Consider the following 17,500-nt stretch of genomic DNA (forward strand, 5'->3'; position numbering starts at 1 on the left):
GGGGAGAGTGAGAGGGGGTATTTAACACCCGGAATCAGCAGGGAGAGAGTGAGGGGGGGGTATTTAACACCCGGAATCAGCAGGGGGAGAGTGAGAGGGGGGTATGTAACACCCAGAATCAGCATGGGGAGAGTGAGAGGGGGGTATTTAACACCCGGAATCAGCAGGGGGAGAGTGAGGGGGAGTATTTAACACCCGGAATCAGCAGGGGGAGAGTGAGGGGGTATTTAACACCGGAATCAGCAGGGGGAGAGTGAGGGGGGTATTTAACACCCGGAATCAGCATGGGGAGAGTGAGGGGGGGTATTTAACACACGGAATCAGCATGGGGAGAGTGAGAGGGGGTATTTAACACACGGAATCAGCATGGGGAGAGTGAGAGGGGGGTATTTAACACCCGGAATCAGCAGGGGGAGAGTGAGGGGGAGGTATTTAACACCCGGAATCAGCAGGGGGAGAGTGAGGGGGTATTTAACACCCGGAATCAGCAGGGGAGAGTGAGGGGGGGGTATTTAACACCCGGAATCAGCATGGGGAGAGTGAGGGGGGGTATTTAACACTCGGAATCAGCATGGGGAGAGTGAGAGGGGGTATTTAACACCCGGAATCAGCAGGGGGAGGGTGAGGGGGGGTATTTAACACCCGGAATCAGCAGGGGGAGAGTGAGGGGGGGTATTTAACACCCGGAATCAGCAGGGGGAGAGTAAGGGGGGGGGGGGTATTTAACACACGGAATCAGCAGGGGGAGAGTGAGGGGGGGTATTTAACACCCGGAATCAGCAGGGGGAGAGTAAGGGGGGGTATTTAACACCCGGAATCAGCATGGGGAGAGTAAGGGGGGGGGTATTTAACACACGGAATCAGCAGGGGGAGAGTGAGGGGGGGGTATTTAACACCCGGAATCAGCAGGGGTAGAGTGAGGGGGGGTATTTAACACCCGGAATCAGCAGGGGTAGAGTGAGGGGGGTATTTAACACCCGGAATCAGCAGGGGGAGAGTGAGGGGGTATTTAACCCCAGAATCAGCAGAGGGAGAGTGAGGGGGTTATTTACCCCAGAATCAGCAGAGGGAGAGTGAGGGGGTATTTAACCCCAGAATCAGCAGAGGGAGAGTGAGGGGGTTATTTAACCCCAGAATCAGCAGGGTTAGAGTGAGGGGGGTATTTAAATCCCAGAATCGGTAGGGAGAGAGAGGGGGGTATTTAACACCCGGAATCAGCAGAGGGAGAGTGAGGGGGTATTTAACACCCGGAATCAGCAGAGGGAGAGTGAGGGGGTATTTAACCCCAGAATCAGCAGAGGGAGAGTGAGGGGGTTATTTAACCCCAGAATCAGCAGGGTTAGAGTGAGGGGGGTATTTAAATCCCAGAATCGGTAGGGAGAGAGAGGGGGGTATTTAACACCCGGAATCAGCAGAGGGAGAGAGAGGGGGGTATTTAACACCCGGAATCAGCAGAGGGAGAGTGAGGGGAGTTGAACAAGCAGAGCCTCAATTCCGCCGCGAGGTTGGGGGGGAGGGGAGGGGAGGGGGGGGGGGGTTGGGGTTGGGGTTATAGAGGGCTCCAGCAATGGCACATTCACACAGGGAGCTGTCCTTACCAGCACGGACTGCCCTGTACTGGGGAGTTGCGAATCGGTCCCACTGAGAGACCACAATGGCGGTGATACCCAGCACACAGATAATAACCAGGTAGATAAGACGGGGCTGTGGGGAGCAGTAGAAGGAGTAATACAGCCAGGGGACAAAACTGCCCATGATCAGCAGGGCAATCCCAGAGTAATCCAACCTGCAGATATGGGTCGAGATAGCAGAATAATCAACACACACTCACAATCAGATTACAGTCGGTAACACCCACCCCTGAACCCCTCGATTAGATTCCAGTCTGTAACTCCCTCCCGGGGTATCTGTTACTCTGTATATAAACCCCACCCTGAACCCCTCGATTAGATTCCAGTCTGTAACTCCCTCCCGGGGTATCTGTTATTCTGTATATAAACCCCACCCCGAACCCCTCGATTAGATTCCAGTCTGTAATTCCCTCCCGGGGTATCTGTTATTCTGCATATAAACCCCACCCCGAACCCCTCGATTAGATTCCAGTCTGTAACTCCCTCCCGGGGTATCTGTTATTCTGTATATAAACCACCCCCCCGCCAGAACCCCTCGATTAGATTCCAGTCTGTAACTCCCTCCCGGGGTATCTGTTATTCTGTATATAAACCCCCCCCCCCGCCAGAACCCCTCGATTAGATTCCAGTCTGTAACTCCCTCCCGGGGTATCTGTTATTCTGCATATAAACCCCACCCCGAACCCCTCGATTAGATTCCAGTCTGTAACTCCCTCCCGGGGTATCTGTTATTCTGTATATAAACCCCCCCCCCCGCCAGAACCCCTCGATTAGATTCCAGTCTGTAACTCCCTCCCGGGGTATCTGTTATTCTGCATATAAACCCCACCCCGAACCCCTCGATTAGATTCCAGTCTGTAACTCCCTCCCGGGGGTATCTGTTATTCTGTATATAAACCACCCCGAACCCCTCGATTAGATTCCAGTCTGTAACTCCCTCCCGGGGTATCTGTTATTCTGTATATAAACCACCCCGAACCCCTCGATTAGATTCCAGTCTATAACTCCCTCCCGGGGTATCTGTTATTCTGTATAGAAACCACCCCGAACCCCTCGATAAGATTCCAGTCTGTAACTCCCTCCCGGGGTATCTGTTATTCTGTATATAAACCCCACCCCGAACCCCTCGATTAGATTCCAGTCTGTAACTCCCTCCCGGGGGTATCTGTTATTCTGTATAGAAACCACCCCGAACCCCTCGATTAGATTCCAGTCTGTAACTCCCTCCCGGGGTATCTGTTATTCTGTATATAAACCCCCCACCGCCAGAACCCCTCGATTAGATTCCAGTCTGTAACTCCCTCCCGGGGTATCTGTTATTCTGTATATAAACCCCCCCCCGCCAGAACCCCTCGATTAGATTCCAGTCTGTAAATCCCTCCCGGGGTATCTGTTATTCTGTATATAAACCCCACCCTGAACCCCTCGATTAGATTCCAGTCTGTAACTCCCTCCCGGGATATCTGTTATTCTGCATATAAACCACCCCCCGAACCCCTCGATTAGATTCCAGTCTGTAACTCCCTCCCGGGGTATCTGTTATTCTGTATATAAACCCCACCCCAAACCCCTCGATTAGATTCCAGTCTGTAACTCCCTCCCGGGGGTATCTGTTATTCTGTATATAAACCACCCCGAACCCCTCGATTAGATTCCAGTCTGTAACTCCCTCCCGGGGTATCTGTTATTCTGTATATAACCCCCCCCCGAACCCCTCGATTAGATTCCAGTCTGTAACTCCCTCCCGGGGTATCTGTTATTCTGTATATCAACCTCCCCCCCGAACCCCTCGATTAGATTCCAGTCTGTAACTCTCTCCCGGGGTATCTGTTATTCTGTATAGAAACCACCCCGAACCCCTCGATAAGATTCCAGTCTGTAACTCCCTCCCGGGGTATCTGTTATTCTGTATATAAACGCCACCCCGAACCCCTCGATTAGATTCCAGTCTGTAACTCCCTCCTGGGGGTATCTGTTATTCTGTATAGAAACCACCCCGAACCCCTCGATAAGATTCCAGTCTGTAACTCCCTCCCGGGGTATCTGTTATTCTGTATATAACCCACCCCGAACCCCTCGATTAGATTCCAGTCTGTAACTCCCTCCCGGGGTATCTGTTATTCTGTATATAACCCACCCCGAACCCCTCGATTAGATTCCAGTCTGTAATTCCCTCCCGGGGTATCTGTTATTCTGTATATAAACCCCACCCCAAACACCTTGATTAGATTCTAGTCTGTAACTCCCTCCCGGGGTATCTGTTACTCTGTATATAAACCCCCCCGAACCCCTCGATTAGATTCCGGTCTGTAACTCCCTCCCGGGGAGCTGTTATTCTGTATATAAACCCCCCCTCCCAAACCCCTCGATTAGATTCCAGTCTGTAACTCCCTCCCGGGGAGCTGTTATTCTGTATATAAACCACCCCGAACCCCTCGATTAGATTTCAGTCAGTAACACCCTCCCGGCGTATCGGTTATTCTGTGTATAAACCCCACCTCGAACCCCTTGATTAGATTCCAGTCTGTAACTCCCTCCCGGGGTATCTGTTATTCTGTATATAAACCCCCCCGAACCCCTCAATTAGATTCCGGTTTGTAACCCCCTCCCGGGGTATCTGTTATTCTGTATATAAACCCCACCCCGAACCCCTCGATTAGATTCCAGTCTGTAACTCCCTCCCGGGGAGCTGTTATTCTGTATATAAACCCCCCCTCCCAAACCCCTCGATTAGATTCCAATCTGTAACTCCCTCCCGGGGTATCTGTTATTCTGCATATAAACCAACCCCCGAACCCTTCGATTAGATTCCAGTCTGTAATTCCCTCCCGGGGTATGTGTTATTCTGTGTATAAACCCCACCCCGAACCCCGTGATTAGATTCTAGTCTGTAACTCCCTCCCGGGGTATCTGTTACTCTGTATATAAACCCCCCCCGAACCCCTCGATTAGATTCCGGTCTGTAAGCCCCTCCCGGGGAGCTGTTATTCTGTATATAAACCCCCCCTCCCAAACCCCTCGATTAGATTCCAGTATGTAACTCCCTCCCGGGGTATCTGTTATTCTGTATATCAACCCACCCCACCCCGAACCCCTCGATTAGATTCCAGTCTGTAACTCCCTCCTAGGGTATCTGTTATTCTGTATATAAACCACCCCGAACCCCTCGATTAGATTTCAGTCTGTAACTCCCTCCCGGAGTATCTGTTATTCAGTATATAAACCCCACCCCGAACCCCTCGATTAGATTCCAGTCTGTAACTCCCTCCCGGGGTATCTGTTATTCTGTATATAAACCACCCCGAACCCCTCGATTAGATTCCAGTCTGTAACTCCCTCCCGGGGTATCTGTTATTCTGTATATAAACCCCACCCCGAACCCCACGATTAGATTCCAGTCTGTAACTCCCTCCCGGGGTATCTGTTATTCTGTATATAAACCCCACCCCGAACCCCTCGATTAGATTCCAGTCTGGAACACCCTCCCGGGGTATCTGTTATTCTGTATATAAACCCCCCCGAACCCCTCAATTAGATTCCAGTCTGTAACTCCCTCCCCCGGGGTATCTGTTATTCTGTATATAAACCCCACCCCGAACCCCTCGATTAGATTCCAGTCTGTAACTCCCTCCCGGGGTATCTGTTATTCTGTATATAAACCCCACCCCGAACCCCTTGATTAGATTCCAGTCTGTAACTCCCTCCCGGGGTATCTGTTATTCTGCATATAAACCACCCCCCGAACCCCTCGATTAGATTCCAGTCTGTAATTCCCTCCCGGGGTATCTGTTATTCTGTGTATAAACCCCACCCCGAACCCCGTGATTAGATTCTAGTCTGTAACTCCCTCCCGGGGTATCTGTTACTCTGTATATAAACCCCCCCCGAACCCCTCGATTAGATTCCGGTCTGTAACCCCCTCCCAGGGAGCTGTTATTCTGTATATAAACCCCCCCTCCCAAACCCCTCGATTAGATTCCAGTCTGTAACTCCCTCCCGGGGTATCTGTTATTCTGTATATCAACCCACCCCACCCCGAACCCCTCGATTAGATTCCAGTCTGTAACTCCCTCCTGGGGTATCTGTTATTCTGTATATAAACCACCCCGAACCCCTCGATTAGATTCCAGTCTGTAACCCCCTCCCGGGGAGCTGTTATTCTGTATATAAACCCCCCCTCCCAAACCCCTCGATTAGATTCCAGTCTGTAACTCCCTCCCGGGGTATCTGTCATTCTGTATATCAACCCACCCCACCCCGAACCCCTCGATTAGATTCCAGTCTGTAACTCCCTCCTGGGGTATCTGTTATTCTGTATATAAACCACCCCGAACCCCTCGATTAGATTCCAGTCTGTAACCCCCTCCCGGGGAGCTGTTATTCTGTATATAAACCATCCCCCCCCGAACCCCTCGATTAGATTCCAGTCTGTAACTCCCTCCCGGGGTATCTGTTATTCTGTATATAAACCCCACCCCGAACCCCTCGATTAGATTCCAGTCTGTAACTCCCTCCCGGGGTATCTGTTATTCTGTATATAAACCCCACCCCGAACCCCTCGATTAGATTCCAGTCTGTAACTCCCTCCCAGGGTATCTGTTATTCTGTATATAAACCCCACCCCGAACCCCTTGATTAGATTCCAGTCTGTAACTCCCTCCCGGGGTATCTGTTATTCTGTATATAAACCCCACCCCGAACCCCTCGATTAGATTCCAGTCTGTAACTCCCTCCCGGGGTATCTGTTATTCTGTATATAAACCCCCCCCCCGAACCCCTCGATTAGATTCCAGTCTGTAACTCCCTCCCCGGGGTATCTGTTATTCTGTATATAAACCCCCCCCGAACCCCTCGATTAGATTCTGGTCTGTAACTCCCTCCTGGGGTATCTGTTATTCTGTATATAAACCCCACCCCGAACCCCTCGATTAGATTCCGGTCTGTAACTCGCTCCCGGGGTATCTGTTATTCTGTATATAAACCCCACCCCGAACCCCTCGATTAGATTCCAGTCTGTAACTCCCTCCCGGGGTAGCTGTTATTCTGTATATAAACCCCACCCCGAACCCCTCGATTAGATTCCGGTCTGTAACTCCCTCCCGGGGTATCTGTTATTCTGTATATAAACCCCACCCCGAACCCCTCGATTAGATTCCGGTCTGTAACACCCTTCCTGGGGAGCTGTTTTTCCGGTTTCGCTCCGACGCCTGCCTTACTTGGAGAAGGTGCGAGAGACCTTCTCGGAATGGCAGTAGACGGTGTGGAAAATCCAGGAGAAGAAGAGGCAGAGCACGGCTCCCAGGAAGAACATCCCGAAGACCACTTTCTCCTGCACTGGGGCGACAAAGTTGATGTTGGGCCGGAACATGTACACGATGCCCAGGATCAGGAAGAACAGGAAACCTGGATGGGCGGGAAAGATGCCGGAAAGTGGGGAAACATCAATTGTTGGTGCAAGGAACTCGTTCCTTCAACATTTAATCAGGAGCTTGGTGATGGGCGCGGTGTGTTGGCACTCGGTGGGAGAGCTGTCTGTTTTTAAACTGCACCCTAACCTGTACATCCCTGGGCACTACGGGGACAATTTAGCACGGCCAATCCACCCTAACCCGCGCATCCCTGGGCACTACGGGGACAATTTAGCACGGCCAATCCACCCTAACCTGTACATCCCTGGGCAATACAGGACAATTTAGCACGGTCAATCCACCCTAACCTGTACATCCCTGGGCAATACAGGACAATTTAGCACGGCCAATCCACCCTAACCTGCACATCCCTGGGCACTACGGGGACAATTTAGCATGGCCGATCCACCCTAACCTGTACATCCCTGGGCACTACGGGGACAGTTTAGCACGCCCAATCCACCCTAACCTGCACATCCCTGGGCACTACGGGGACAATTTAGCACAGCCAATCCACCCTAACCTGCACATCTCTGGGCACTACGGGGACAATTTAGCACGGCCAATCCACCCTAACCCGCACATCCCTGGGCACTACGGGGACAATTTAGCACGGTCAATCCCACCCTAACCTGCATATCCCTGGGCACTACGGGGACAATTTAGCACGGCCAATCCACCCTAACCCGCACATCCCTGGGCACTACGGGGACAATTTAGCACGGCCAATCCACCCTAACCCGCACATCCCTGGGCACTACGGGGACAATTTAACACGGCCAATCCCACCCTAACCTGCATATCTTTGGAGTGTGGGAGGGAACCCACGCAGACACGGGGCGGGTGGGAGGGGAACCAGGAGAGAGGGAGAGAGACCGAGGGGAAACCAGGAGGGAGGGAGGGAGACTGAGGGGAAACCAGGAGGGAGGGAGGGAGACTGAGGGGAAACCAGGAGGGAGGGAGAGAGACCGAGGGGAAACCAGGAGGGAGGGAGAGAGACCGAGGGGAAACCAGGAGGGAGGGAGAGAGACCGAGGGGAAACCAGGAGAGAGGGAGGGAGACTGAGGGGAAACCAGGAGGGAGGGAGGGAGACCGGGGATGTGGTGGGCAGGGTTGTGGATTGAGAAATGGCGGGTTACCTATGAGGTGTGTCCAGATGTTCCCGGTCTCCGTGTGGAGCCGGAAGATGCTGCGGAAACACGCTCGGAAACTCGGCATCGGAGGGCGGTGTCCGTGCAGGAGGAAGTCATTATCCTTCAGCCAGTCGGGTAGCACATCGTGAGGGATAACCCGCCATCGTCCCTCCCAGACCTACAGCAGGTACAGGGGAGAGAGAGAGAGAGGGGCAGAGTGTGAGGGAGAGGGTCCTTTAGGCAGACAGGCAATACATCGTGGGGGGTAACACACCATGGGGGGGGGGGGGGGGGGGATAAAGACCCAGAGACGGGGATAGAGGGGGAACGGGATAAAGACCCAGACGGGGAGACGGGGATAGAGGGGGAATGGGATAAAGACCCAGAGACGGGGATAGAGGGGGAACGTGATAAAGACCCAGAGACGGGGATAGAGCGGGAATGGGATAAAGACCCAGAGACGGGGATAGAGGGGGAACGGGATAAAGACCCAGAGACGGGGATAGAGGGGGAACGGGATAAAGATCCAGAGACGGGGATAGAGGGGGAACGGGATAAAGACCCAGAGACGGGGATAGAGGGGGAACGGGATAAAGACCCAGAGGGGGAGACGGGGATAGAGGGGGAACGGGATAAAGATCCAGAGACGGGGATAGAGGGGGAACGGGATAAAGACCCAGAGGGCGAGACGGGGATAGAGGGGGAATGGGATAAAGACCCAGAGACGGGGATAGAGGGGGAACGGGATAAAGACCCAGAGACGGGGATAGAGGGGGAACGGGATAAAGACCCAGAGACGGGGAAAGAGAGGGAACGGGATAAAGACCCAGAGGGGGAGACGGGGATAGAGGGGGAACGGGATAAAGACCCAGAGGGGGAGACGGGGATAGAGGGGGAACGGGATAAAGGCCCAGAGACGGGGATAGAGGGGGAACGGGATAAAGACCCAGAGGGGGAGACGGGGATAGAGGGGGAATGGGATAAAGACCCAGAGACGGGGATAGAGGGGGAACGGGATAAAGACCCAGAGACAGGGATAGAGGGGGAACGGGATAAAGACCCAGAGACGGTGATAGAGGGGGAACGGGATAAAGACCCAGAGGGGGAGACAGGGATAGAGGGGGAACGGGATATAGACCCAGAGACGGGGATAGAGTGGGAATGGGATAAAGACCCAGAGGGGGAGACGGGGATAGAGGGGGAACGGGATAAAGACCCAGAGACGGGGATAGAGGGGGAATGGGATAAAGACCCAGAGACAGGGATAGAGGGGGAACGGGATAAAGACCCAGAGGGGGAGAGGGGGAACGGGATAAAGACCCAGAGACAGGGATAGAGGGGGAACGGGATAAAGACCCAGAGACGGGGATAGAGGGGGAATGGGATAAAGACCCAGAGGGGGAGACGGGGATCGAGGGGGAATGGAATAAAGACCCAGAGGGGGAGACGGGGATAGAGGGGGAACGGGATAAAGACCCAGAGGGGGAGACGGGGATAGAGGGGGAACGGGATAAAGACCCAGAGACGGGGATAGAGGGGGAATGGGATAAAGACCCAGAGACAGGGATAGAGGGGGAACGGGATAAAGACCCAGAGACAGGGATAGAGGGGGAACGGGATAAAGACCCAGAGACAGGGATAGAGGGGGAACGGGATAAAGACCCAGAGGGGGAGACAGGGATAGAGGGGGAACGGGATAAAGACACAGAGGGGGAGACGGGGATAGAGGGGGAACGGGATAAAGACTCAGAGACGGAGACGGGGATAGAGGGGGAACGGGATAAAGACCCAGAGACGGGGATAGAGGGGGAACGGGATAAAGACCCAGAGACGGGGATAGAGGGGGAACGGGATAAAGACCCAGAGACGGGGATAGAGGGGGAACGGGATAAAGACCCAGAGGGGGAGACGGGGATAGAGGGGGAACGGGATAAAGACCCAGAGACGGGGATAGAGGGGGAACGGGATAAAGACCCAGAGAGGGAGACGGGGATAGAGGGGGAACGGGATAAAGACCCAGAGACGGGGATAGAGGGGGAACGGGATAAAGACCCAGAGACGGGGATAGAGGGGGAATGGGATAAAGACCCAGAGGGGGAGACGGGGATAGAGGGGGAATGGGATAAAGACCCAGAGGGGGAGACGGGGATAGAGGGGGAACGGGATAAAGACCCAGAGACGGGGATAGAGGGGGAATGGGATAAAGACCCAGAGGGGGAGACGGGGATAGAGGGGGAATGGGATAAAGACCCAGAGGGGGAGACGGGGATAGAGGGGGAACGGGATAAAGACCCAGAGACGGGGATAGAAGGGGAATGGGATAAAGACCCAGAGACGGGGATAGAGGGGGAACGGGATAAAGACCCAGAGACGGGGATAGAGGGGGAACGGGATAAAGACCCAGAGACGGGGATAGAGGGGAAACGGGATAAAGACCCAGAGACGGGGATAGAGGGGGAACGGGATAAAGACCCAGAGGGAGAGACGGGGATAGAGGGGGAACGGGATAAAGACCCAGAGGGGGAGACGGGGATAGAGGGGGAACAGGATAAAGACCCAGAGACGGGGATAGAGGGGGAACGGGATAAAGACCCAGAGGGGGAGACGGGGATAGAGGGGGAATGGGATAAAGACCCAGAGACGGGGATAGAGGGGGAATGGGATAAAGACCCAGAGACGGGGATAGAGGGGGAACGGGATAAAGACCCAGAGACGGGGATAGAGGGGGAACGGGATAAAGACCCAGAGACGGGGATAGAGGGGGAACGGGATAAAGACCCAGAGACGGGGATAGAGGGGGAACGGGATAAAGACCCAGAGGGGGAGACGGGGATAGAGGGGGAGACGGGATAAAGACCCAGAGACGGGGATAGAGGGGGAACGGGATAAAGACCCAGAGGGGGAGACGGGGATAGAGGGGGAACGGGATAAAGACCCAGAGGGGGAGACGGGGATAGAGGGGGAACGGGATAAAGACCCAGAGGGGGAGACGGGGATAGAGGGGGAACGGGATAAAGACCCAGAGACGGGGATAGAGGGGGAACGGGATAAAGACCCAGAGACGGGGATAGAGGGGGAACGGGATAAAGACCCAGAGACGGGGATAGAGGGGGAACGGGATAAAGACCCAGAGACGGGGATAGAGGGGGAACGGGATAAAGACCCAGAGGGGGAGACGGGGATAGAGAGAGAGGAGAATCTGGTTGAGAAGGGTATCAGACATGATGTAATGGGCGAGTGGCCTGTTTCTGCCGCGCTGTTTTCCGGTGTTGGGTGAGCTGTGTGTACCAACGGCTGGAGTGAGTACCTTCTGAAAACTGGTGAGTAGCAGCAGACTGGCTTTCTTCCTCAACCTGAGGCCCGAGTCCTCTCCCTCAGTGTCTCGGAGCTCCTCTCTCGCACTGTCATACTCTCCGGGCTGCTGCCAGCTCAGACACTGCTCTGTCTCTCACACACACACACACACACACACAGAGACAGACAGACACAGACACACACACACGGGCACACACACACACACACAGAGAGACAGACAGACACAGACACACACACACGGGCACACACAGACACAGACACACAGACAGACACAGACACACACACACACACACACGGGCACACACAGACACAGACACACAGAGAGAGAGACAGACAGACACAGACACACACACACGGGCACACACAGACACAGACACACAGACAGACAGACACAGACACACACACACACACACGGGCACACACAGACACAGACACACACACAGACACACACACAGAGAGAGAGAGACAGACAGACACAGACACACACACACGGGCACACACAGACACAGACACACAGACAGACAGACACAGACACACACACACACGGGCACACACAGACACAGACACACACACAGACACACACAGACAGACACACACACACACAGACACAGACACAGACACACACACACACAGACACACACAGACAGAGACACACAGACATAGACACACACACAGACATACACAGACACACACAGACACAGACACACACAGACACACACACACACACAGAGACACACAGACACACACATAGACACGCAGACACAGACCCACAGACACAGACACACACACACATAGACACACAGACAGACACACACACAGACACACACACACATACACCCACACACAGACACACACACACAGACACACACATACAGACACACACACACACACACATACAGACACACACACACACAAACACACACACACACAGACACACACATACAGACACACACAGACACACACACAAGGTCACATCATTACACCCCAACAATGCTGAGTATGAAAACGTGTCAAACATTCCCAATCCTGACAGGCAGCACTATCTCTCTGTGTGTCTGGATTCGTGGGGCTGGAAGAGCACAGCAGTTCAGGCAGCATCCAAGGAGCTTCGAAATCTTTCCTCTGCCCTGAAGCTCTTCAACGATTATCCTGCTCCTTGGATGTTGCCTGAACTGCTGTGCTCTTCCAGCACCACGAATCCAGAATCTGGTTTCCAGCATCTGCAGTCCGTGTATTTACCGACCTGTGTGTCTGTCAGTCCCCATGGTGTGTACTAATACAGGCACATTACTGCACACACACACACACACCCAGGCTCACTGCAGCAAGCTGGCCTGCGCTGTGGGTCAGACCCTCCCACACACCCCCACACACACCGACACACACACCGACACACTCCCACACACCGACACACCCCCACACACCGACACTCCCCCACACATACACACACCGACACACTCCCACACACCGACACACCCCCACACACCGACACTCCCCCACACACACACACACACTGACACACTCCCACACATCCCCACACACACACCGACACACCCCCACACACCGACACACTCCCACACACACCCACACACTGACACACTCCCACACACCCCCACACACACACCGACACACCCCCACACACTCCCACACACTGACACACTCCCACACACCCCCACACACCCCCACACACCCACACACACACACACTGACACACTCCCACACACTGACACACTCCCACACACCCCCACACACACCCACCGACACACCCCCACACACTCCCACACACTGACACACTCCCATACACCCGCACACACACCGACACACCCCCACACACCCCCACACCCACACACAGACACACTCCCACACACCCCCACACACACCGACACACACACCGACACACTCCCACACACACACACACCGACACACCCCCACACACTGACACACTCCCACACACCCCCACACACACCCACACACCCACACACACACACCGACACACTCCCATACACCCACACGCACACCGACACACCCCCACACACCCACACACACCCCCACACACACCGACACACTCCCACACACCCACACACACACACCGACACACCCCCACACACTGACACACTCCCACACACCCCCACACACACCGACACACCCCCACACACTGACACACTCCCAAACACCCCTACACACACCGACACACCCCCACACACTGACACACTCCCAAACACCCCTACACACACCGACACACCCCCACACACTGACACACTCCCACACACCCCTACACACACCGACACACCCCCACACACTGACACACTCCCACACACCCCTACACACACCGACACAACCCCACACACTGACACACTCCCAAACACCCCCACACACACGCCGACACACTCCCACACACACCGACACACCCCCACACACTGACACACTCCCACACACCCCCACACACACCGACACACTGACACACTCCCACACACTCCCACACACACCGACACACCCCCACACACACACACCGACACACACACACCGACACACCCCCACACACCCCCACACACACACACCAACACACTCCCACACACACACACCGACACACTCCCACACACCCCCACACACCGACACACTCCCACACACCCACACACACACACCGACACACTCCCACATACCCTCACACACACACCGACACACTCCCACACACCCCGACACACTCCCACACACACCGACACACTCCCACACACACACACCGACACACCCCCACACACTCCCACACACACACCGACACACTCCCATACCCCCTCACACACACACACCGACACACTCCCACACACCCCCACACACCCCCACACACTCCCACACACACACCGACACACTACCACACACTCCCACACATTCCCACACACACACCGACACACTCCCACACACCCACACACACCCCGACACACTCCCACACACCCACACACACACTGACACACTCCCACACATTCCCACACACACACCGACACACTCCCACACACACTGACACACTCCCACACACCGACACACTCACACACACCGACACACTCCCACACACCCACCGACACACTCCCACACACTCCCACACACACACCGACACTCTCCCACACACCCCCACACACACACCGACACACTCCCACACACACCGACACTCTCCCACACACCGCCACACACACACCGACACACTCCCACACACCGACACCCCCACACACTCCCACACACTGACACACTCCCACACATACACCGACACACTCCCACACACCCACCGACACACTCCCACACACTCCCACACACACCGACACACCCCCACACATACACCGACACACTCCCACACACCCCCACACACACACCGACACACTCCCACACACACCGACACACTCCCACACACCCACCGACACACTCCCACACACTCCCACACACACCGACACACCCCCACACATACACCGACACACTCCCACACACCCCCCCACACACACCGACACACTCCCACACACACCGACACACTCCCACACACCCACCGACACACTCCCACACACCCCCACACACACCGACACTCTCCCACACACCCCCACACACACACCGACACACCCCCACACACACCGACACACCCCCACACACACCGACACACCCCCACACATACACCGACACACTCCCACACATACACCGACACACTCCCACACACCCCCCCACACACACCGACACACCCCCACACACACCGACACACCCCCACACATACACCGACACACTCCCACACATACACCGACACACTCCCACACACCCACCGACACACTCCCACACACCCCCACACACACACCGACACACCCCCACACATACACCGACACACTCCCACACACCCCCACACACACACTGACACACTCCCACACACACCGACACACCCCCACACATACACCGACACACTCCCACACATACACCGACACACTCCCACACACCCACCGACACACTCCCACACACCCCCACACACACACCGACACACCCCCACACATACACCGACACACTCCCACACACCCCCACACACACACCGACACACTCCCACACATACACCAACACACTCCCACTCACCCCCACACACATACCGACACACTCCCACTCACCCCCACACACACACACCGACACACTCCCACACACACACTGACACACTCCCACACACCCCCACACACTCCCACACACACACTGACACACTCCCACACACCCCCAGACCCCCACACACTATCCCACACACACCCCCCAAACCCCTACACACACTCCCACACACACCCCCCAAACCCCTACACACACTCCCACACACACACCCCAGACCCCCACACACATTCCCCCAGACCCCCACACACATTCCCCCAGACCCCTGCACACACTCCCCCACACACCCTCCAGATCCCCACACACATTCCCCCAGACCCCCACTCCCACACATCTCCCCAGACACCCAGACTCCCACACCCCCCCCCGATCCCCAATACACTCCCACACACCCCCCCAGATCCCCAATACACTCCCACACCCCCCCAGATCGCCAATACACTCCCACACACCCCCCAGATCCCCAATACACTCCCACACACCCCCCCCAGATCCCCAATACACTCCCACACACCCCCCAGATCGCCATTACACTCCGACACCCCCCCAGATCCCCAATACACTCCCACCCCCCCAGATCCCCAATACACTCCCACACAACCCCCCAGATCCCCAATACACTCCCACACACCCCCTCCAGATCCCCAATACACTCCCACACCCCCCCCCAGATCGCCATTACACTCCGACACCCCCCCAGATCCCCAATACACTCCCACCCCCCCAGATCCCCAATACACTCCCACACACCCCCCAGATCCCCAATACACTCCCACACACCCCCCCAGATCCCCAATACACTCCCACACACCCCCCGATCCCCAATACACTCCCACACCCCGCCCAGATCCCCAATACACTCCCACACCCCCCCAGATCCCCAATACACTCCCACACACCCCCCCAGATCCCCAATACACTCCCACACACCCCCCGATCCCCAATACACTCCCACACACCCCCCCCAGATCCCCAATACACTCCCACACTCCCCCCGATCCCTAATACACTCCCACACCCCGCCCAGATCCCCAATACACTCCCACACTCCCCCAGATCCCCAATACACTCCCACACACACCCCAGATCCCCAATACACTCCCACACCCCCCCGATCCCCAATACACTCCCACACACCCCCCCCAGATCCCCAATACACTCCCACACCCCCCCGATCCCCAATACACTCCCACACCCCCCCAGATCCCCAATACACTCCCACACACACCCCAGATCCCCAATACACTCCCACACACCCCCAGATCCCCAATACACTCCCACACCCCCCTGATCCCCAATACACTCCCACACCCCCCCAGATCCCCAATACACTCCCACACCCCCCCAGATCCCCAATACACTCCCACACCCCCCCAGATCCCCAATACACTCCCACACCCCCCTGATCCCCAATACACTCCCACACCCCCCCAGATCCCCAATACACTCCCACACACCCCCGATCCCCAATACACTCCCACACACCCCCGATCCCCAATACACTCCCACACCCCCCCAGATCCCCAATACACTCCCACACCCCCCCAGATCCCCAATACACTCCCACACCCCCCCAGATCCCCAATACACTCCCACACCCCCGATCCCCAATACACTCCCACACACCCCCAGATCCCCAATACACTCCCACACCCCCCCCAGATCCCCAATACACTCCCACACCCCCCCAGATCCCCAATACACTCCCACACCCCCCCCCAGATCCCCAATACACTCCCACACACACCCCCGAACCCCCAATACACTCCCACACCCCCCCAGATCCCCAATACACTCCCACACCCCCCCAGATCCCCAATACACTCCCACACCCCCCCAGATCCCCAATACACTCCCACACACACCCCCCAGATCGCCAATACACTCCCACGCACCCCCAGATCCCCAA

The 17,500-nt window shown here is 55.7% G+C and overlaps 1 protein-coding gene across 1 annotated transcript in view; it reads right to left on the reverse strand.

Moving 5' to 3' along the window:
* Positions 1 to 12,714, reverse strand: part of LOC140474324 (adiponectin receptor protein 1-like) — a 16,372-nt gene extending 3,658 nt beyond the window's left edge. Inside the window, exons 1-4 of the mRNA XM_072567682.1 lie at positions 11,480 to 12,714; positions 8,179 to 8,350; positions 6,848 to 7,034; positions 1,599 to 1,786 (exon numbers count right to left, since the gene is read on the reverse strand). Of these exons, the coding sequence (XP_072423783.1) occupies positions 1,599 to 1,786; positions 6,848 to 7,034; positions 8,179 to 8,257 (454 nt within the window). The 5' untranslated portion in view covers positions 8,258 to 8,350; positions 11,480 to 12,714. The remainder of the gene's footprint in view (positions 1 to 1,598; positions 1,787 to 6,847; positions 7,035 to 8,178; positions 8,351 to 11,479) is intronic.
* Positions 12,715 to 17,500: the final 4,786 nt, after the last annotated feature.

This window comes from Chiloscyllium punctatum, unplaced genomic scaffold (assembly GCF_047496795.1).
Source record: "Chiloscyllium punctatum isolate Juve2018m unplaced genomic scaffold, sChiPun1.3 scaffold_938, whole genome shotgun sequence".
NCBI classification, from domain to species: Eukaryota; Metazoa; Chordata; class Chondrichthyes; order Orectolobiformes; family Hemiscylliidae; genus Chiloscyllium; species Chiloscyllium punctatum.